General features: G+C 40.5%; 1 protein-coding gene across 1 annotated transcript; it reads right to left on the bottom strand.

Annotated features, from left to right (window-relative positions):
• Positions 1 to 22,816, bottom strand: LOC149297683 (paired amphipathic helix protein Sin3a-like). Its single transcript, XM_089488274.1, has 20 exons — positions 22,640 to 22,816; positions 21,391 to 21,567; positions 21,167 to 21,273; positions 20,423 to 20,702; positions 19,576 to 19,842; positions 18,403 to 18,555; positions 18,002 to 18,160; positions 17,644 to 17,730; positions 15,959 to 16,077; positions 15,382 to 15,592; positions 15,139 to 15,255; positions 14,777 to 15,015; positions 14,378 to 14,561; positions 13,634 to 14,216; positions 11,455 to 11,624; positions 9,215 to 9,388; positions 8,435 to 8,527; positions 4,350 to 4,444; positions 1,305 to 1,503; positions 1 to 231 (listed from the first exon to the last, which is right to left on the bottom strand). Exons 1-20 carry the CDS (start codon positions 22,814 to 22,816, stop codon positions 1 to 3), a joined length of 3,822 nt encoding a protein of 1,273 aa, XP_089344400.1.
• Positions 22,817 to 23,156: the final 340 nt, after the last annotated feature.

Raw genomic sequence — 23,156 nt, 5'->3', positions numbered from 1 at the left:
TTATGGGCTTTTGAAGGCTGGTCCATACTTGACTCTGTACTTGTTAATTTCCACAAAGTGCAGCGTCTCAGAGTCTCTGGTTGTGACGCAGGGTACCATGCCATCAACTCCTTCTCCCATCAGCCATTTTCTGGTATCGGACGCCATCTCTCGGCTAACATGCTCCAGGTTCCATTTGTTTAGCCAAGATTGGAAGCGCTGGTGCAGCCTCTTGCTGACTCGCTCGTGGGACTGAAAAGATAGAACACAAGACCTGTATTGCTGGATCCATTATAAGATCACACATGGAGTTAGAACAATTCTGAGAGAAAGCAACAAAAGTAAATAATCTGAAGAGTCCATTGGCTACAGCAACCACAAGAGTTGGTTTTTTCATATTTTCTTTTTTAGATCAGCCATGCCAATTAGGTTGCTATTATTGCAATACATTGAGCTCGGCAGGACAGCAACAAGTAATGTGAGCATGCAGGGCTTTATGAGCCCCAAATGCAGACAGCCATGGCTATTTTATAACTAAGAACACATCATTTAGGAGTTGGAATTCTTCTCTCTATACACGTTAAGTTTGGATATCCCACCGTTCCACACCTCCCTCCCATGTGCAGTCCATTGTGGCTCCTAAACCTCAATAACCAGCTGAATAGAAACAGCGGGGCCTAAGAATAGAATTGCAGGGCACTTATTTGGTCTACCCATATAGCACATGCCAATGGACTCCACAGTAGTCAGTCACTGTCTGTGCCTAAAAAAAAAACAAAGATAACTCCAGCTCACCATTTAGATGTTTTGCAGAGACGCTTCAAATTGCAGGGAGCACAGGATAGAAGGCCGAGCCATATCCTCGGTTAATCCAAATGACAGTTTAGATAGAAGATCCAGCTCCACAAATAAGGGTTAAAAATTCAAAATTTAATTAGACCAGTTAAAACATGATAGACAAAAAAAGAGAAAAAAAGAGAGATGTGCTCAAGTGATTGAGAAAAAATACTATGGGTTAACGAGGGGGCGTGAGCATAGATCAATCTCTAGACAGAGTCATTTATATATAAGGTGCAGTAGCAGCAACATACTTTTAAGCCATGATTAAGAACCGTAAGGTTTGAAACGCGTTGGCGTATTTTTTCTCAATCACTTGAGCACATCTCTCTTTTTTTCTCTTTTTTTGTCTATCATGTTTTAACTGGTCTAATTAAATTTTGAATTTTTAACCCTTATTTGTGGAGCTGGATCTTCTATCTAAACTGTCTGTGCCTGCTCCACTAGCTAATTAGATTACAAAATGCCCAGTGATGAAGGTGTCCTACCTGCTGTGCCCGCAGCAGGGCTGTGCGACGGTACATGTAGTCCTCAGACTTTATGACATACACCAGCTTGTAGGAGTTCAGCTTGAATTTGCATTGTAGCTTGTCCAGACTCTCCAAGTTCTCCAGCGTCCGCTTTCCAGTCACATCCTTCTCCTGTTGCTCGCGGCCCTTCAGGCACTTTCGGATTCTGCGCAGGTTCCTGTATGACCATCAGAAGACCACAGGAATTTGAGGACGAATTATATGCATAGAAACATAGTAATTTGACGTCAGATAAGAACCATTCAGCCCATTTAGTCTGCCCATTTTTCCTGAAGCAAAAGGTTTAAAAACCCTATCAGTCCTTGGTCAGGTCCTATAGTGAAGATCACGTTATGGCTATTCCATGCCTGTTTAAATCCCCTCACTGTATTAGCCTCTACCACTTCTGATGGGAGACTGTTCCACTTATCTACTACCCTCTCGGTAAAGTAGAACTTTGTTACATTACATCTAAGCCTCTGACCCTCTAGTTTCAGACTATGACCTAGCGTTCTTACAATGCTCTTCATTTCAAATAAGCTTCCCTCCTTCCATTTACTTTTTAAATCCATTTATGTTTTTAAATTTTTCTATTCCACCCCCCTTTATACTCCAAGCTATACATATTGAGATACTTTAATCTTTTGTGATAATCTCTAACCTCCAAACCACTAAACATTTTTGTAGCCTCCAATGTGTCAACATCCTTCTTGAGAAGGGGTCTCCAGAACTGTACACAATTCTCTAGCAGAGGTCTGACCAGAGATCTGTAAAGTGGCATAATCACCTCCCTCTTCCTGCTATTAATACCACTCTCTCTGTAACCCCCAGCATTCTGCTTGCCTTTTCAGACCCTTAACTGCATTGTCTACTTACCTTTCACTCAAAAATAATTACTCCTAAGCCCCTGTCTGAACAGTCCCCCAATACTATATTATACATCCCAAGTGCATTATATTACATTTATCAACATTAAACTGCAGCTGCCTCACGACCATTCTTCTAACTTATCATTTGAGTTCCACCAGAATGTCTACCCTGTTGCAGACCTTTGTATCACCTGCAAAAAGACGTACCATACCATTAAGACCTCCCGTAATCTCACTAATATATTACAAAAGTACTTATCCCTGAGACACCCTACTGGTAACAAGTCCTACCTCGTTAACTACAACCTTCTGCCTATTATCACCGAACCATTATCTATTGAACTACCCAAAGACTGCAATTTATCTAAGTTTTCTATGGGGGGCAGTGTAGAATGCCTTACTTAATCCAGGTACTAAATAAACAGCTCCTCCTGGGTGTATAAATCACACAGTCAAAAAAATAAAGTTGCAAGTCTTCCATTTGTGTTTGTGTTAGGGGAACAGGATTTATACTCAGACAGCCCTCTCACAATCAGCCATACATTATGACTGCTTTTAAATAGCTGACTGACTTGCAAATAGCCCACACCACTGTGTCCCAAGATATATTTAAATTCTACAAAAAGAAGAAAATCCATAACTTACAAATACCAAGACCCTCACAAAAATGACAATACAATGCTGGCTTATTTATTGATCTTTTGAAAAAAAAGAGTGGAAAACCATGTTATACATTTTTAATAATTCAACGTAAAGTTGCAATTAATTTAGCAAATAAGATTTATATTCTATCTTAAATGACATAGACGGGGTTAATTTGTTCAGATTGGCAACCTCTCCTCTTAGGTAATTGTCTTGACATTTCTGTCCGACCAATATACAAACTTATGTACACAACAACAAAATAAATCTAAATAGGTGACAATATGGCTCGCTCAGAAGAGTTGCACTTGTGTCTAAAATTACCATTGTGGTCATTTTACACGTTCTTGCAGACATGAAATGGCCTATATGGTCCGCACAACTGAAAGTCAATCGCAGTTGTGCCGCCTGGGTTGCACATCCATAGAATCTATTCAATTAACCTGGACAAATGCAGATCAACGCTTAGTTAAGGTTGCCGCGTACATAAAGTTTTAGTCCTTTGGAATGCTTGCTATTATTTATGCCTCTTGGCAAACAAAGGTTTTGAAACTTAAATACAAAAGTGATGCGACATTGGTACACAGGACCGCCTTTCCTATAAAAAGAGGACCTGCAGGATGTTCATACGGAGGCAAACAAATCATAAAAATAACACGTTATAAATGCATCATTTGGCTTACGACCTTTAATATGTCGATATTGGGGTCCATTCATTAAAGGGAGAGTTGGATGGAGACTTGTGGTTTTAAATGACTCACCTTACCATTTATGAAGGGCTTAAATTGGAAAGTTTTGCCAACATGAAGGGATAAGTTGGCCCTGTATAACACATAATTAAACATGTAAGGATACTTCAAAGAGATCTCACCGATTTAACTATATATTGCACACCACCTGCAAAGCACTTCTTGCAGCAGAAGCTCCTCAAGGTTGGACCTCCATACATGTATAGTGAAGTCAAGGAAGTTGTCAACTATCCTTTTAGAAAATAAACTCCATACAGCATAATAGAGCCGCACAAGCTGTCAAGAGCCCTATTATTCACGTTCCAGAAAGACTTAGATGGGACTCTTGGGGTCATGAGAGCTACTCCGATACCCTTTGAGTGAATTAGTATACAAAGTACTAGGACACAGGGCTACATGGCAAAAAAGGGAAGACTCAGAGCTAATCTGATGAAGAGATGGTGTGTATTTGTAGCTGTAGCTATTGTTAGCTAGCTACAGTATCATTTTAAGAAGGTGGCACCCTGTGATGAGAAAATCCATACACTATAGCTCGCCTCAATGTACTTCCATACCATGAGAATGAAACCACTATTTCCTTTACCTGCATGTTTTCCTGGGACATTTGGGAATAAGGATTTATGGCTACAGTCACTATGTAGTAGACTGAAATGCATCCTTTCCCCAAAATGACAAAAAAAGTAGCAAAAAAAGGAAAGTCTAATGTAGTTCATAAGTGTCCTCCAACCAGACTGTTCAGAGCCGCATTAACATGGGAAGCTCACCTGGGTAAGAAAACAGGCTTCTGTGCAAGGTGCTCTCTGAGCTCTGGGGAAGTGGAGTCACAGTTCATGTATCTCTCCACATAATCTGACCATCGCTGGAAGAAAGAAGACAGTGGGTAGAGCATTAGTGCCAGGGCCAAGGCAGCCAATAATGGGGACATGTGAGCACAGAACAAAAACTAGAGAAGTAGAGAATTGCAGGCAGATTAAGGCTGCAAAGGTGTATATTTTAGCATCTAGAATCTAGTACATGCTTTATTATTTATTACTTTAGTTTGCAGAAATTGGCATAATGGTGGACCAGGAAATAAATCTGTTTAATTGAAGACACACAGCTCTCATTCAAACTTCTGTGTCTGGTCTACATCAGGGGAAAAAACAAAAACGAATAACTGCCAGATTTACAAACATCACAAGGGAACCCTTTTTCTAATAAGTCAAGTTGGCCCTGTACACCATATATTTAGCTATATGAGGAACCACAGAAGATTTAACTAGACATGCTCTTGGTGGGGAACTTCTCAGCGACTGGCCATTCATCTCACCTCAATTTTTGCGAGATCTTGATGCCATGGCTAAATAAAATATAAAGAAAACCCTTCTCATATTAAATTGCTTTCCCACCACAGGATGACACATCCTTCAATCCAATGATAAAACCAGAATATGCTCCCAAACATCACTATCCTAAAGGACCTTGCCATTGCGAGTAGAACTGGAAGAGTTTTACGTGAGATACTAATCTAAAATAACGGTGAAGACTACATCCAGCTTGGAGCACAGTGCAACTTCCTTGCAGCAAAGTATATGAAGCAATTGCTGAAGGTTTTTAAAGAACCAAGATGTCCTTTAAGACATAGTTGGAGACTTTTCATTGAAGAGTGTCCCCGGTTCTGGGAAATATAGAAATAGTGTCTTTTAGTTAAATAAATAAATAGGATAGGTTGAAAAAAAATAAAAATTAACATGCTGCCCACAGGCTTCTAGGTTTCTGTCAACCATAATTCTGTCCAAATCACGGCTTACCTCAAACACGTGTAGACGCTACATACAGGATCTCACATATGGTACAATCCATGGCACCCTCACTTTGCCAACTACGAGAGCCTGAACGTCCATAGTAAAAAGTTAATGGCGTTCATGCACGAGACCGGGACATGCACATTAGTGTTGTGGGAGTTTTAACATATTGGATGGAGAAAAGAACAGAGCCCCTTTGAGTTTGCCGTGAAAATTGTATTTTCACATATAGGTAATCATGGAAATAATCAACGCGTGGCTGATTTACTACAGATAGTGGCATTTACAGCGTTTGGGTTTGTTTTTTAATGCGACTTATTTACAGTATATCAGATGTTTACAGCACGTCTTACAGCTGTGGAGTTCAGTAAATCCGAGTACTAGAATGTCCAGAGGAAATTAGTTTACATACATAACGGAATAATAAAAAAATAAAAAAAAAAGATATATAACCAACTTGCATTAACATGACAAGTTTACTGTGCCTGTTAATAATGGTTTTCATGGTGACAGGTTCCATTAACATACTGGGGGTTTTTTTCTCTTTAACATAGTAACCATTTTTGTATGGTATCTCATACAGAAAAGGTACGAGACCCATCACACAACCCCAAGCAGAAGCTAAAAGTGAGGGAATTTAAATGTGCATGAGATCGGCACGTGGCTGTCCTGAACCTAAGATGAGCCCAGGGACTAATTTTAGATTTGAGTCAGTAGGAAAAACTGGCAGATGGGATGGACCAAATGGGCCGTCAAATTCTAGGGTGCACCACTCACATATTATTCCTCAAGACATCCAACAGAACGTTCAGAATCCTGGGTTACTGAATAAGATGAATTCCACATCAAGGAGTGCAGAGCTTACACAAGAGGTAGATCTACTGTCAATATTTATTCCGGTAGCTCATTGTTGGCTCATATTGCACAAAAATATTCATAATGTAGAAGTGTGTGAGTGGTCTTGTTACACAAGTCACAGCAAAGTACGCAACAGGGATGCCAGAGTTCATTAACCACTTTCAGAAGACATTCTACATTGCGCAATAGGTAAGGCGAGAGATATGCCTTGGTTTGAAAACCTATTCTTGCACAAGTGGGGTTATATGCTATAGATTATGCAGCTCAGTGTCTTCCACGTATATAGGAATCTGAACGTACTACATGTATCAAATCTTGCATCTAAGTCTGGAACTCTTTACCGTTTCAATTTTCTCTGATTGTATTTCTCCAGTTTCTGTGCCCTTAATGTATATTGATATTAAATTTATTCAACCCATATTTTTGGGGAAGAAAAGCCAGTGTGCCAGACACATTGCAGGAATGTTCTATTTATGTAACAATGTTAACATTTGAGCACTTGTCAGCAGCACACCAGTTGGTTTCTGGTTCAAAATGTCATGTTACTTTCTATGCATTTGTGTGCAGGTTGTGCTTTGAGTGACTCTACTGCGGTCCTTCACAAACTGGGCAATCCCTAGCTTTAGGATACAGCACTATGTGTCACGTCAAACCAAACATTAGTAAGAATACTAAACACACAATTTGTAGTTCGCCAGCTGAATTTCTTAGCCGATCATAAAGCTGAATAGACATCTAGGCGTGGAAACATCTGTAAAGTGGACCAGCCATAATCAAATGTCTAGAATTCTACTTGAGTCAGTATTTCAGTCAACACTTTCATAGCGCCACATACACGGCTGCAACATGAGGCACCGTATCACAAGAGGGGAGCCTCATCAGTGAACACCAAGGAGAAGACAGGAGGCAAGTCACCCCCCCCCCCTTCTTCTAAACTCTTAAAACTTAAGATCTGCTTTACATGTTTGCACCCAATTTTTAATTAACGGCACCAATTACAAAAGTGCCCAAAGCCTGATAATTACCAACAGATGTCAACAAACTAACGGATAATTAACACCTCTCTTCATAAGGAAAAATTGTTTGCATTGCAGTGGAAAACCAGTGGAATCCCACCTAGCCCCCCCAAAGAAACAAATAAGCAACCAGAGTTCCTCAGTAAATACTGTATTGCTCAGCTTTATGCTATGTGAAAGGGTTAATCCATATCAGCACATTATGATTTCTACTATTTTAACCAGGTAACAAGTGTTATTGTTTCCAAAAAAGGCAGGTGGGTGTAGTACGACTGACTGACATGCTATGTACCTTCAAAACGTTGTAAAGTCGTGTAATAGGGCTTTCGGCAAGTGCCAAGTTCAACACAGTTGGGATATTCGGTAGTCAACAGCTGGCACATTATTACTTTGAAATATCTTTGAGATGTCAATGGTATATTAAAACATTGTAGGGACGTGGGTAAGGTAGAAAGTAACATGCTACAGTAGAGAATGGATTCCAAGAACAAAGTGACTGAAAACCTTAGATTGGAAACTAATGCTGGCATTGAAATAAAAGCCAAGCACGTGTATGAAGAATGAAGAGTACAAGGTATAAATGGACCGACAACGGAATCAGAAAATGCTCTTTGGGGGTAACGCCATAATGGACAAAATCAGCTGAAAACAGAAACTACTGATACAGTAGTGTTATATACATAAAAGGCTTTTCTGATGAGGGTTTATCCAGAGGATGAAGTTTGATACACAGCAACAAGCAGGTAAAAAAGGGTAGAGACTGAAAGAGTACAATAGTGAAATGTTATTGATATATTTAAAGAAAAATAAAGAGAAGAAGATGAACAGAGAAGACAGAACAAATCACGGAGTCACCCACGATCGTTAAAACAAGTTTATTATATTACAATTTGATTCTGGTTCAATTTTTTTTTTGTTTTGTCTTTTCTAGACTGTTTTAACAAACCACAGGTAGGTAACATTCTTTTGTACATATATATATATATAAAAATAATAAATCAGACAGTATGCCCACTGCAGGTTTTGTATGACCAGGGTGGATTGTGATTTGATCTCAGAAGTCGGGTTCTCTACATCTGTTGTCACAAATGCCCCCTCCCCCGCTGACCCCTTCCCTAGGAAGTCCAGGGAATCAGGGTCCTGCCTGGGGTGGCGGTAACCGAGAGCCCCTCAGGCACGAGTTGGGCTTACCTCGGTCTCCGCTGGGTCATCTGAGTTATCTTCCTCAGTGTCCAGCAGTTCAATTGTCAATTGGACTTGGCCATGATTCTGGGAGAACATCAGCTGCGACAAAAATGAAACAATTGGTTAATACAGGGTTAAACAGTAACTCCTATCACACTTGCAGGTATCTTATTAAATACTTCTAGCGTTGGCACAAGAAAATTGTATATTTGTTATATGATCTACAAGACAATCACACCCATTCCTTATACTGCCAGCGATAAACAGAAAGGCTAGTTGGTGTTATCAATGAAAGCCTTAAACAGGGCTTCATCAGCAGGGATATAAAAGCATCAGTTCTGTGTGGTCTGCAGATAAGTGAAGTTTATGGGAACAAAGTCAGATAAAAACTAAGCCAACTACATTACTGTATAGAACACCCAACACTTAAGCCTCAATAAAAATGATCCCCCCTCTTTAAAATATTTCCATCTAGGCAGAGCATTGCAGAATAAATGAATGGATTCCCATTTATACATTTAACATTTGCAAAGGACCTTAGTGGTTATTTAGGACCAAAAACATTTGCAGATTACAGGTAAGGTTTATTCAGTCAATGGAACCTACTAGCTAAGAAGGGGGAAGTACTAATCCATCCGATGGGGCATGTACGAATTACCTGCACTGTTTTACTTGCTACGGGCAATTTCTACCATGCCCACCAAATCAATGCTAAATTGACGCAGTGGAGGAACAGAACTAGAAGAGTAGCCAAGGAAAAGGAGATGAGTCGGTTAGGGATGTTACCTTGAAACAGTTCTCGTCGGACATTAGCTGCTCGGCTTTGCGCTGGTAGTTGGTCTCTCCTGTGCTGCGGGAAGACTGAGTAGACAGAAGGCCTCCCGTGGCACTGCAGTTGCTCTCGGAAAGGTAGAGTTCTGTCACTTGCACGCATATCTCATCGCTCACTATGTGTTGGAGCTAAACAGATAAGGTGGTGTTAACACATACAAGATTAACTTCTACCCAACATGCTGATAAATCAACTATTAGCAGTATACAGTTTAATATAAGAGGAGACACTGGGTAATGCCTATTATATATATATATTATATACCAATTTGAATCTTTTAGACAAAATTTCCATGCCAACTTTACAGTATTCTGTCAATATTAAGGCATTACACCCATTATGGGGTTAAGTCAACTTATTGAAACTACATTCAATTATGGGGCACTGGTTAAGAGCTAAGAGAAAAATATAAAAAACATCCATACACAGTCTCATTTCTGTTGCTCAAAATCAGGGGTGCGACAACTTCGCAGACAAGCGAAATTAAATTTTACAACATAATTGGATAATTTGACTACAGCAGTACATGCACGGGATGTCTTAGTCTAAAAGATATATCATTCAAACCTAAGGAAACTGAATGGCAATGAATACAAGAACTAGCATCAGAATTAGCATCTGAAAGAACATTATGGACTCATTTGTTCTACTAGCACCTCCTCCAACCACCATCAAAAAGGGATTTTAACCTTAAAAAGTCATATTCACTGATCCTTCAACTTTGGTCATACTAGTTTATCCCACTCACTTATTTCTCCATTTTACGCCCATCACCATCTTTCTCCAAGTACGGTGTCTACAATCCTCTTGTTGCCAGTCTCAATTTTCTTAATCATCAATTGAACATCTCTCTCCCCAGCAAACTAGATTTTTTTTTTTATTTTTTTTTTTTTGTTTCTCCCTCATTACTTTTTCTCCCCTCCTCTCATCCCAGGTATCCTTCACCAACACCACTCCCCCCAAACCAAAAGAAAGAATTATCAGATGTGAGATATCTGCACAGCCTCCCCCCGTACTTGCCTTTCCTCCGACTCTGTGCTCTACCATACACTAAGTAATTCTTCCTCTTCTATATTAAACAGATTGTCTTATCACTAAGATGGTTTGTGCTGCTCTTCTTCCGTCATGTCCAACCACATACACCCTTGATCCCTTCTCATCATACCCAGTCACTCATTTACAGTTGTCCCTAAACTAGCTCATCTCTCCCTCTCTACTAGATATGCCCCATCCTTCAAGCATAATTATCTTGAAAAAAGCCCTCCCTGCACCCAAACAATCTGTCCTACTATCACCCCTTCTCTTCCATTTGCCTCCAAGCTTCTTCAAATATTTCTTTACACCCAACTAAGTTTTTTGACTCCAACTATTTACTTGACCTTCTGGGACCACCCTTACTAGAGTTACTAATGAACTACTCGCAGTTAAATCCAAAGGTCATTACTCCAAGGCTTATTTCTAGGACCCATTCTGTTACCACTTTACACTCCCTCATTTGATAAACTAATCTCAACGTTTGGCTTTCCATACCACCTGTATGTTGATGCCATCTCCCTCTTAGATTTTGCAACTGTCTAACTGGATGTCTACACGTTTTCCAAATCTCAATCGCTCCAAAACCAAACTTCTTATCTGCCCTCCCTCCAAATCCCTCAACCTCAATCATGCAATAATCTCCTTACCTCTGGTTTCTGTAAGTCAAATAGTTATGTCATACACCACTTATGTCTCGTTTAGCCATTATACAGTGCTGCAGAATATGATGGCGCTACATAAACTACAAACTGTCTGAAGTCTTTGAAAAATATTTGCTTTAAACACATTTAGAAAGGTCGAATGAGATATACTCATAATTGAAGATTGTCCGTACATTTTTCCTTATGACAAAGTCTGATGAACAGCAAAGCATAAGACAAGGCCATACATACAACAGGGGTAGGGTTATTCCAAGATAAAAACAGGGGGTTATTAACCTAGGGTCTGTTAAACAGTCTGAAATCCAGACATGGAACCACTAAAGATTCCAAAAAATGAAATGAAAATGTTTTAATGTTGGCCTGGTAGTGCCCCTGAAACATTGTCTGGTCAATTATTTTCCTTTTCAGTTTACGCGATTTATAAATGTGGCAAAACAGGAAATAAACATGAAAATGATAAGTTACAAAAACAAAAAAGGAGCATTTAAGAGACTTGCCTGCCTGACTATGCTCTGGATCAATTTATCCATTGTAAAGGCAGTGAAGGCATGGATTGTGAACATCTCCCTCAAGGAGTCTTCATACTGGTTGGAGTCCATATTCCCATCCAGCAAGTTCCGAACCATATCTAAAAATGCAGGGTAGTAATCTTCAGCTTCAATGTCCACTGGAGGAAGAAAGATATGGCATTAAAACGAAACATCCCTAAAGCAGAAGACGCACTATTGTCAGTGCCAAGTTAAGAATCCATATTCCAAGAACTGATACTTTGTGGATAAAAATATACATAACCCTTAAAGGCCTGTGTGTGCGTGGGGGGTAGTGTTGAACAACCTCTTCCAATGTCTGCATGTGCGGGTCCATTGAGGGTATAGCCTGTGACAGACCTTCATGAAGTCTATTATTACAACATTAACCCCTTGGCTGCTAAGCCATTTTCCACCCTGGTGCTAAATGGTTTTCGGCATTTTGGCCCATCTCACGTTTAAACGCGTTTATAGGTAAATTTCTTGGGAATAAACTATATAAACCATATATTGTTTTTTTCAGCACACCCAGCAGATTCCAAATATACAATTTTTATATGTGTATGTCTCATCAGGTTTGCAAAATATAGCCAAAAATGGGAAAAAAAAGTGTAATTTTTCACTTCCGACTCAATAAAAACTAGTTTGTAATTTTATTTTTCTAAACTCTAATATCAAAAGCTGTGTTGCTAAATATTTGTAGTAGGTAACCGGTCTAAAATAAACAGAAATTGAGAACAGTAGACTGTTTTTCTGATATTTTATTGCTAAAAGTTACATTTATTAGACTATCACAAAAGACATCTTTCCATTTAATGCATGGCTGCCGTCAATTAACCAGCTCTAGCTGCCCGGGATGTTAAAATATGCCAACAAAACTATATATTTTTAGAAACTACACCCCAAGCCGCAGCAAATGAGGTCTTATTTGTATCACAAATCTGATGTGCACAACAAATAAATGAATATCACACTTATAAAAAAAAAAAAAAAAAAAATTGTCTCCCTCTACCATTGGCTAAATTTAACCCCATGATCAAAGGGATCATGGGGTTAAAATTTAGTATCGGCCATTTTTAAAAAGGGAATGTGACTTTTCATAGCTATATGATTACTGTGGTAACATTGGCTACCACAGTGATTATTTAGCTAGAATAACTTTTTTTTTTTTGTTTAAGTTAAACTAGTTTATGTTTAGATAATTTAATTTGGGGGTCTCTAGGCAATTTTGATCTTTATTTATCTGCCTTTAGAGACCCCCAAATGATTTTTTTTCACTTTTTTTGTAAATTCTTTTTTTTTTTTTACTTATTTTTTATTCTTTCTTCCAATGGTATATGTTGGGGGTCTGTAGCAGCATGCCCCCATACCGCTTTAACTGACAATTGTCAGTTATTAATAAAGTTGCGCGGTGACATCATCACGTCATTGCGCGTGCCGTCACTGGCCGCATCGGGTGGCCCCGGTGATGCCCTTCAGTGTGAGGGGCAGATCGCCGGGGTAGGGGGTGATGGGGGTCCACAGACCTCCATAAAGGTTGGAGAGTGCTAGCGACGGCATGGTGCCGTCGTTAGCACCTGACTGGGACTGCTAGCGACGGCACCATGCCGTCGTTAGCAGTCAAGGGGTTAAACTAACAGCTGTATAAGAAAGGCTACCCAATCTGTCCTTCGCAAGTACAGTTTTATGAAGCGCCAGTAAGGCTCAAAGGAGCTTCTCACGGAGAGAGAAAGATTTATTGTTAGAGATGAGCAAAACTCCTCTTATCGGCTGTAAAATTCTATGTTGCTATGAAGTGTGTGTACTTAAGCCCACTCTGCTTACTATACCCATGCAGCCTTCGCATGCGCCATATTGAAAACGCAAAATAGTAAATCACTACACAAAGACATGTCCTTCAAATGAGGCGTTTGCAAGCCATTACAGAACTATCAACAAAAAGTAATCTTTTATTAGCAGAATTGCTGTTGCTGAAAGCTTATGCGACAGCCCATTCTATTATGAATATTTAAGAGCAAAGTAAGGTAGGTAAACAGGCTAAGTGAGGAAACAGTTAAAAAAAAAAAAAAAAAAAAGTTGCAGCATTACAAGTACAATAGGCATATTCTTTTGAAAAAGGACCAAAACAGACCACAGAAATGACACTTACTTGGTTCTTTCAACCGCAACTGGATGGCAGGGCTGTCATTCTTGTCCCTCTTAAGACCCAGCACTTCTCTCTCCCATTCCCTTTCCCTCATCTCCTCCTCCACCTGCCTCTCTGCTTGGTTGTATATGCGTAGGAGGCGAGAGCACAGAATCTGGTGCAGGCGTAGAAAGATGTACCAGTTATTGTTCACGTAAAACAGATTGTAGGCATCCTCCACCCCACGGAGTTTCTGTGCTGTAGTATTTCCAAACATCAGCTTGGCTTTTGGCGGGCTAGTCCCCCCAACACCACCCACCCCATTATGTTTTTTGGTAACCCCATCATCAGTCTCTGCCGTCTCTTCCTCTTCTTCCTCCTCAATGTCAGAAAGTTCTCCTCTTTGAGAGAAGAGCAAATCTGGGATGAAATGGTATATAATTTGTTTAATTTTGTACTTGTCCTCCTTTTGGATACCAGTCTGTCGCTTCACATGATGAATTATGAGAGAGGCAGCATCCTCCAAAATTTGTTTATCCTCATAATACAGTGTTAGGTGAGGCCCGGTTGGAACCCCGGAGTTCTCTTCTGATGCTTGCTCTTGACGCTGAGAAAAATAAAGGGTCAAAAACAAAATCTGTAAATTCTTTTGCTTTTTTTTTTAAAACCATTTTACATCCCGTTAAACCTGTTGAGCCAGTCACCCCATGATTTGAACAGACAATAAAAAACATTCAATGATACGCATGCCAGTTGCAAGCCCCTTACCTCATCATAAATACTCTCAATCTCATTGAGCAGGCTCTTTGAACGAAGCACCTTCGTGTCAATCTGTTTGTAGTTTATTCCCTGGTGGTCTAGCGATTTCAGGTAATATTTCTCGTTTTGCTCCCGCCAGATTTTATTGAACCCGCGCTGGGCTTCCCGCCACTCCTCCTCTTTCATTTTCAACCTTATGATGGAAAGACATTCGTTACAACAAAGCATTAAAAGAGGGCAGAGAGCAGCAGTCAACCCCATCCCCCTCGCTGTAAGAGATATTTAAAACCTGTTCAATGTAGTTTGCTAACCCTCTAAGAGAAAAAAAAAAAACCTTTCGTGCAGTTATCACGCTAGAACTTGCCATGTATACCAAAAACATTAGGTGTTCCTTCCAAAGAGACTAACCTTTTTAACACAATGGGGACAGCTACTGCAGGGTTCTTTTTCAGGCCATCAATGATATCTGCAGCTTTATCAGCATATATCCTTTGCAGGGCTTTTCGGTGAATGACCTCAGATGTTCCTCCTAGAGTGTTGTCGAGACGAAATTTGGCCTGATCCTCTGCAGATAGCCTTGAAAGTTTCTTCTGGATAGCCTCCAAAACACGTATGGTAGCAAGATTGGTCTCCAGTACAACATCCAGCTAAAAGAACAAAACAGGAGAACTTGTATTGTTTAAGGGGACAAAGTTTTCTTGCAGTTTTGTCTCATAACATGAAAATTAAATTGCAGCAAACAAATAAAATAAAGTAGCATGGGGACTTGCCTCAAATCGCTCATCCTCGCATCGATAAATGTGCTCTTCATACTGTGTCTTCTTCGAGCTGACAAAAGTGGAGTCTTCTGACCAAGAAGGAAAAGACACCCAGGTGTCATTTAGAACCTGTGTAAGAAAGCACATGAAAAGAAAGTAAGGAATTCTTATAGGTTTCTGCATTGAATTAAATAAATAAAAAGCGAATGTGTTTGGAGAAGAATGAGAACACATTTCATTTAGGAAGAGCGTTACCTCTTTGCAGAGTGGTGTTCTGCCTGTGCATTTGGGCTGTTGGAAGCTTTTAGGTAGTGCCCTGTAGCTGGAGCCCAGCCTCTTGCAAGAGGCATAATCTATCTCCATGGCAATACCCTCAGTCGCACGCTCTTTGGGGAAGGACTCCATATGAGAGGATTCTTTGTAGCCAAGGAAGTTTTTAAACCAAGTGAACAGTTCTGGGAACTTCCTGTTAATTGGATTATCAAACAATGTTAAATAATGGTAAAGCTTAAAAGAACAAAAATTATATATATATGCATACATTGTCAAGCGTGCGTTTAAAATCCATTTACCCATTCGAGACCTATGACCCCCCCCTCCCCCACCAAGAGGCAACCATTGTGTATTCTGTACCCAAATGTACTTTTATTAATAAAACTGGAGACACAAGACACTAGGGGATTATTCACTAAAGCCTTACAAAATCAGTCATGGCTTTTCAATCCGTGCATCAACAAACCGAGAAGTGGGCAGATGTCTAATTGCCAGGCATTTGAATTTCAGAATATCTAGATTCCATGCACACAGTCTTAAAATTTAACAATTTACTCACGCAAGGAAAGGAGACACCAACTGGACTAGTTCAGTTCGAGAGATGACCTCCTGGTTGAAGATAACCAAACATCTCAAGAAGTTGTCATATGCCTCTGCACTCCTCAAAGCTTTTCGGACCTATAAAAGTAGAAGAAAACAGATTTTTACACAATGGATCGTTGAAACAAACAAAAAAAAATAAATAAAGTTATTGTAAACCTACAGCATTAAAATGTTGCTGCTTAGCAAGGACCCAACTGTCCTCTGAAAGCTTAGATCACAAACATGACAATATGTGCCATACCTGAAGTATTTTTCCTGAGAAGGGCTTGGACACACAACAGTACTAAAAATGTTTAATATTAAATAAAATACCACAGAAGACGAACACCATCTTAAATCAGCGGTTTCAGAGTAAAACGTGATTAGCTCCGAAATGCAAGAATATATACATTATATCTTTTCAAAATGAGGCAGCCAGTAAAAAAACAAAACCTTTGTTTTGTCAGTGAATCTAGATCAGGGGTGTCCAAGTTTTTTCTGCAGTGGGCCACTTCATCAGAATTGTATACGTGCGAGGGCCGCACTCATTTTTCACTGTGACAAAAAATATGGCCTTTAATAAAATATGCAGATTAAAATAAAGTAAAATGACACAAAACCTTTACTCTTCCTCTCACTGATTTCTGGGCCTTGAAAGTTTTGCGACTACAAATTCAGGATTCCCTAGATTTATTCTAGGGATGAACTAAAATGAAAACTCTGGACCAAAACATTCAGGGTTCACTTAGCTAAAACCGAAAATGACCCCCACCTTTAAAAATAATAAAAACTCACATATTTAATAAAAGTAGGTAACACACAATTGGACAAAATTAGCAATATGACTTGGCATGATAGGAGTGTGATTGCTAACAGCAATCACACTCCTATCATACCCAGGCAACCAGTAAACGCTGGTACCTAGGCATGATGGGACTGTGCTCGCTGTGATTGCTGTTAGCAATCACACTCCTATCATGCCAAGTCAGCCAGTACATGCTGGTACAGGGTGGCTGTAAGTGCAGACCCCATACTGCTGGCAGCATCACTACACAAGGGGGGGCAGCTGGCCAGGTTTCAGCATGTACTGGCTGACTTGGCATGATAGGTGTGATTGCTAACAGCAATCACAGTCCCATCATGCCTAGGTTCCAGCACTTACACATCCATGGTATCACACACACACACACACACACATTTATTCATATAATCATTAATTCACAGATTCATTCCCTCAATCACACACTCATTCAAACACCCTCCCCATCCCCTTACCTGCACTGCAGCTCCTCGATGCCGCTCACAGACTTCAGCAGGGGGCGCGGCCTCCCTCTGCCTTCTCTGCTAAAGCACAGAGGAAGTAGGATGTCACGTGAACTCCGCTTCCTCTGTGCAGTCCAGAAGACCCTCCCACAAGTAAGTAGCAGGGCTTGAGGTGCGGCTCGCGTAAGATCTGTTGCCCTGGCTGCCGATCTTACGCGGGCCGCACCTCGAGGTCTCGCGGGCCGCATGTTGGACGCCCCTGATCTAGATCTTGGTGGAATGGTCTTCATACTCTAATTTCCTTGAGTAGGGAACAATGCTGCTTAAGCTGTAGTTTTCCCAGGTTCATACTAATTTTAGAGGTCATATAATTTATTCACAAAAACAAAAAGTACTCACCTTATCAAAAAACTGGGACTCTGCACCTGCACCATGCTTGTTGGCATCTGTTAGAGACTGATCCTTTGGGATGATTTTAGGTTTTTTCTGCAAGAAAGGGAAATTAGTGAGAAATCACACAGATCATAAATCTCTGCCACAAAACTGGCAAACTGAGAATCATGGAAAATGAAAAAAGTTTGACTTGCCATGCAGCCAAAAGTAGTTTGCTGGCATTTGTAATTAAGTTTCAGTTAAGACCACCACATAATCTTAAAAGCCTATTAAAACATATTAACAGGAAATGTAAATATCTGTTAGGAACAAATGGTATAAAAAAACGGAAAGTCTACTGTATCCAGTTAAGTCTCCAACAAACCTTGACAGGTGGAGTGGCCCCGGGACCTGAATGCCGACGAATCTGGCAGCCATTCTGGTTGGGTCTTGGCTGCTTATTGTTCAGCTGTGGTTTTTTCACAGTGCCACCATGGTCATTCCTCACAGACTCAACTTTTTCTGCTGTAGTCTTGCTCAAAAGCTGGGTTAAAAAAAATAAATAAAGAACTATCAAACTATATCCAAATACTACATATTACAGTTTCAGTTATACATTACACACACACACAGCATGGGGCAAATATCACATCAGTGGTAAACAATATAATGAACATTTCAAAAGACAAAAAATAAGAGCATACATTTAAACAGTTTGACTGTCTTGTCATTGAAAACAATGGGAAATATTAGGTGGTTTGCTTTTAATTCCGCTCGTAATCTTACCACTGAGCTGTTGGCATCAGGCAGGAACTGGCCAAATTCAGACAGCAGATCCTCCTGGTTCTTGAAAAGTCTGGCTACCTGAGCATACACCTCCTGCTCAGTTAGGGCTGGGGTATAATTTCCACCGGCTTCTTTAGCATTACGCTGCTCTTTCTGTGTTAAGAATAAATAAAATTAAAAAAAAAGGTTCAAAAGGTGAAAGAGGAGTTTCAGCATTTTTTGCATCTATTCCAAGATAATGGGATTAGATTTAATGCAAGGACGTTTTATTTCGGAATGTAGGTAGGTAAGTGGAAAAGCAGTCCAACAAGAACAGGAGGTCAGTAGTGAGGGTATTTAAACATGCATGGGATTTTATTATTGCTTAGTTAAAAAAGTTTCAGATCATCCAACTAACGAGCTGCCTCTAAGGTCATGCCGCAGCATCTCAATATGATTCAAGTCAGGACTTTGACTAGGACACTCCAAAACCTTTGTGTATCTTTTGAGCCATTCAGAGGAATTGTTGGCCCCTGCTGTCAGAAGGGAGAGGAGGCTGTCATTTACCAGCCTGACCACCTGAAGGGGTTTGGCCTGCCTGTGTAAAAATGTCCATGACAAAAAAGATTCTTCTCTGACCAGTTTTTGTGACATACCCCCTATGTCCTCGGTTTGCAAAGAAGTTTACCTGTGATGCAGGCTCTCCTGCTGCATGAAAGCTGTTAAGAGCAATGTACATGTTTGTACAATCTGCAGCTCAACTAACAATTTAAACAGACTGCTAAATTTAAGGTGTATACCATCCGAAAACTAAAGTCTGCTACCCAAACACTACTTTTCCCCGATGCACTAAAATACTTGGTCTGCAAAAAAACAAAACAAAAAAAAAAAAAAACTCCAGTTGAGAAGAAAGTTAGCCCCAGGTGGTTCTCATAACCAAAGTACCAAAATATTTGCCTTTTTTTATTGGTGATTTTTTTCCCTCCTTATAGTGGAAGGGCTAAGCTGGCCTCTGCTGAAAGGGGAGAGTCCAGGCTGCGGATGAAGAGGCAGGGAGACGTCCCTACAGCCGTAACAAAGCCAAGACATTCCCCGTATATCTTAATAGGCTTTTTGTCACAGATTTCCTAAAAGAACTGGAGAGGTTTAATAAATATCCAATGGCTTCCTAGTGCACAAAGCCCCGTTCCTTACCTGGTAAGTGTGCAGAATCTCCAAGAAGGCTTTGTAGATGTCAGGCTGCCCCTGGAAGCGGTTCTTAATTTTGTTCACGTAGTTAATGGCATGGTTGAACTCCACAGGCTGGTTGTTTTGCATGGTGGGAGTGGCTGCAGCTGCAGTTGGGGTTGCATGTACCAGAGGTCCAGGTGTATGAGGTTGTGCCGGAGGTGAGCGAGGGGATGGAAACTGCATAGGTGTGCTCTGCTGGTTGGTTGGTGTGTGAGCCTGAGCAGGAACCGGCTGGTCGCAAAAAAATAAAAAAAAAGTTCTACCAAATTGTGAACAGCACATGTAATGTTAAAGTGTAGGTAACCCATTTTCATGAAAAACCTAGATTAAATTACATATACATAAAAGCATTAGACTCTAAATCTCAGGAGGGGGTTATGTGAAAATTTCTATAGTCCACAACCTCAGACAGAAAAAGCATTTACATTTCCCACATTGTGCACTTGTATGTTATGCTGTTGGTTCCTCTTACGCAGCCCCGTACGCAACAAACAGACGCACTGCGTGTTCTGTCACCTTTCCATCAGAACCAAAATTTACTTTAGCTCAAATTGCTGAAAAGGTAGCTCGTCTGTAGGATTTGTCCATGTGGCCCAGCCTTTAAACGCATCAATGAGCCTTGGCCGTCCATGAACGAGTAGCCAGTTCACCGCTTTTCCTTCTTTGGACCACATTTGAAAGCTACTGACCACCACAAAGCAGGAACACCCCACAGGAGCTGTTCTGACCGTCTAGCGCCCTTGTCAGAGCCGCTAACTCATTTTTCCTGCTTCTAACAATCACATGTGAAGGGAAGTCTTGTATTTCTTACCTTGCTGATCTTTGCTGGAGCAGGTGGAGGGGTAGGATGCACAGGAGGAGGGGCGGTCTGAGTGGATGGTTGAGAAGGGGGAGGTGGCTGTGGAACCGCAGGTTGCAAACCATGAGGTGTGATCTGATGAACCTGGCCAGGGGTAGTAACGTTTACCAGATCATTTGTTTGGACCTCAATTTTGTACCCAGGGGGTAGGAAAGTGTTGAAGCCCATAATTAGATCTGGGTGGCCTTTGAAGAGTTGAGAAACACGACTGATGACGCCAGGGGTGTCAATGCTACATGGGAGAGAAGAAAATTGACACAATGGATTGTTTTCCCCGTTTCACTTCATTTGAATTCCCTGAATACAACAGTGTTAAGTAGATGCGCGAGCCGATACTCCAAATTAAAACCATATTTGTTTTAGATACAGTTTTCTTACCAAAACACTTCCATATATAATTTACCCAACATATCTCCGATTAGATCAGATCGAAGGCATTCTTGTAGAGTTCCAGTTAAAATATAGTAAGTACGAAGGATTGTTGACATAAAGGTCAATAAAATGTGACGGACGTTAACCAGGCTTCAGTGTTGGGTAAGTGGCTGGGAATCAGGAGGAACACAGTATAGTAGGGCACTTATTGCCTAGGATTTGTCCTGGCACAAACACACAGATATATGTCCTTCACCCATATGAAATAGACATGTCTGCTCATATATCTTTAAACCCATGAAATGTTACAAACCAACCACTCACCTCTGAGACTTGAACTCCTTCATAATGTCCAAGAAATCATTGTAGACTTGGGGCTGGCTACCAAACTGCAGTTTCACCTGATCAAGGTATGAAAGAGCATCCTCCACCTGTAAGGGGAAATCAAACATGGATGTTTAATGTTGAACAGAGTGAACACGACACGCGTGCGCGCGCGCGCACACACACACACACACACACACACACACGCCAACCAAAATCATCACCTTAAGCCTCTGAAACTGCTGCCCCTGTGGAGGTGCAGGAGCGGGAGTGGAGTGTGTATGACTCTGGACTCCAGGGCCCCCATGCGCAGGTACAGGTGTGTTGTGGTGGTGACTGTTATGCACCGCTGCAAGAGCTGCTTGACCATGGCTTCCAGAGCTCTGAGGCACTGCAGACACCTACAAAAAAGGTAAGCAATTTAGGTCCATAATATGAACACTTTATTTCACAGCTTAGTATTATGGCAGTTGTTTCTCCTTTTGAAGGCTTTGAGGTTACTCCCTAAAGAAGTAGCTTTGTAGTATCAACCTGGTGCAATTCTGCTCCAAGAAAAGCTTGGACAGCCATGTATATGGTCTACTCAAATTAGTCATCTCACCTACTCCACTGTACATTATGCAGGACCAGCTTTACATTTGTAGAGAAATTTGAGAGGCATGGCCCGTCATAATGTATCAATTCAGGCAGCTGAACTCAACTGTCCAGCAAGCTTTTTCTGCCAACTTCCACTCTAGTGAATAGACCCTTTGTGTTTGACCAAGTGTTAAGAAGAAGAAAAAAAAAGTCAGTTCCCCTTTTATTATTGCTAGCATCAAAAACAAAATAATTTTTTTTTTAAAAAACAAAATAACACTAATATATAACAATACTCAAGATCAGCCAGCATCAGTATTCCCCAAGACCGAGGGGAATCAGAGTGGAGCTCTGGTGGTAAAGAACTTAAATACTTTCTACGCTGGTAGGGAGAGTATTCCTAAAAAGCAGCAATTTAAATAAAGTTCAATAGAAAACCTCTCTTTACGCATTACATACGGTGCTGTATATATAGTGATGCAGTTTGGCATTAAAGAAAAGCATGTTTAATGGACTTTGTTCCCATACATTTCTTTTATTTGCAGACACGGGGTCGTCATTGTAGGCGACTTTCCCTGCTCAAGTACAGCAAGCAGTGTTTGTCCAATGAAACCCTTTCAGCCATTGACTTATTAGAGAACGTCAGTCCATGGATCATTAAGACCAAGTTATTCTACAGTTTACCATAGGCAGTGTGATAAGGAGTCAGGGTTTTGGTCTAGTAGATTGGGCTAAGATCACAGAAATAGAACATGTACATATGACTAATATACAGTTTAAAATATTCACTGAAATATGCAAAAAACTAGAGAACTTTTAAACACAATACTTAAAAAAAACAAAGCGTATTTTAATGTGATGTTAGCTGAAACTTTGATTGAGTAACCAATTACTAACTTGGTATCCAGGTGTTACAGAGTACTGGATGCCTGTGGGCTGCATGTTGTCAGATGGAGGTTCATATGCAGGAGGAGCTGGGGCAAGGACACGATGCTGGTGGGCAAATGCTTCAGTAATTCGGCGTGGCTGAGGTGGATAGGCTGCTGCCTCTGGATCATCAAGTCTGCGCTTCATCCTGAGAACATAGTCAGGCGCCAGTCATGGACCTAGAGAGAAATATTTAGGAATCAAACAGCATTCCGGCCACAAACAACCAATAGTACATATTGAATGGCCAATTATCACATACATTCTATATTACAGAATACCGTAAAGAATATTTACTTCTTGGCAAACCGTGTTAAAGTAAATTAAAGGTAGGTTGATCAGTCACCATGTAAATCAAGCTTATTTCTACTGAAATCCCTCCACCATATTGCTGTTGTCCACATCTCAGACAGTACTGCTAACTGCCCTTCTAACTTTCAACACATCAAGTAAGACAGGAGTAGTAAGATGGTTTGACCCACACAAT

The sequence above is a fragment of the Sceloporus occidentalis genome, unplaced genomic scaffold (genome assembly GCF_023333645.1).
Source record: "Sceloporus occidentalis isolate IW3139 unplaced genomic scaffold, rSceOcc1.0.p SCAF_37, whole genome shotgun sequence".
NCBI lineage: Eukaryota > Metazoa > Chordata > Lepidosauria > Squamata > Phrynosomatidae > Sceloporus > Sceloporus occidentalis.
The sequence above is the reverse complement of the archived record's forward strand: the minus strand, read 5'-3'. Positions and strand labels throughout refer to the sequence as shown.

Coding starts and splice junctions, on each gene's coding strand:
- LOC149297683 (XM_089488274.1), bottom strand. CDS start 22,816: ATGAAGCGCAGACTTGATGATCCAGAGGCAGCAGCCTATCCACCTCAG. Junction 15,256..15,381: donor GAACACCACTCTGCAAAGAG/GTAACGCTCTTC, acceptor TTTCTTACACAG/GTTCTAAATGACACCTGGGT. Junction 4,445..8,434: donor ATGACCCAGCGGAGACCGAG/GTAAGCCCAACT, acceptor TCTTTCTTCCAG/CGATGGTCAGATTATGTGGA.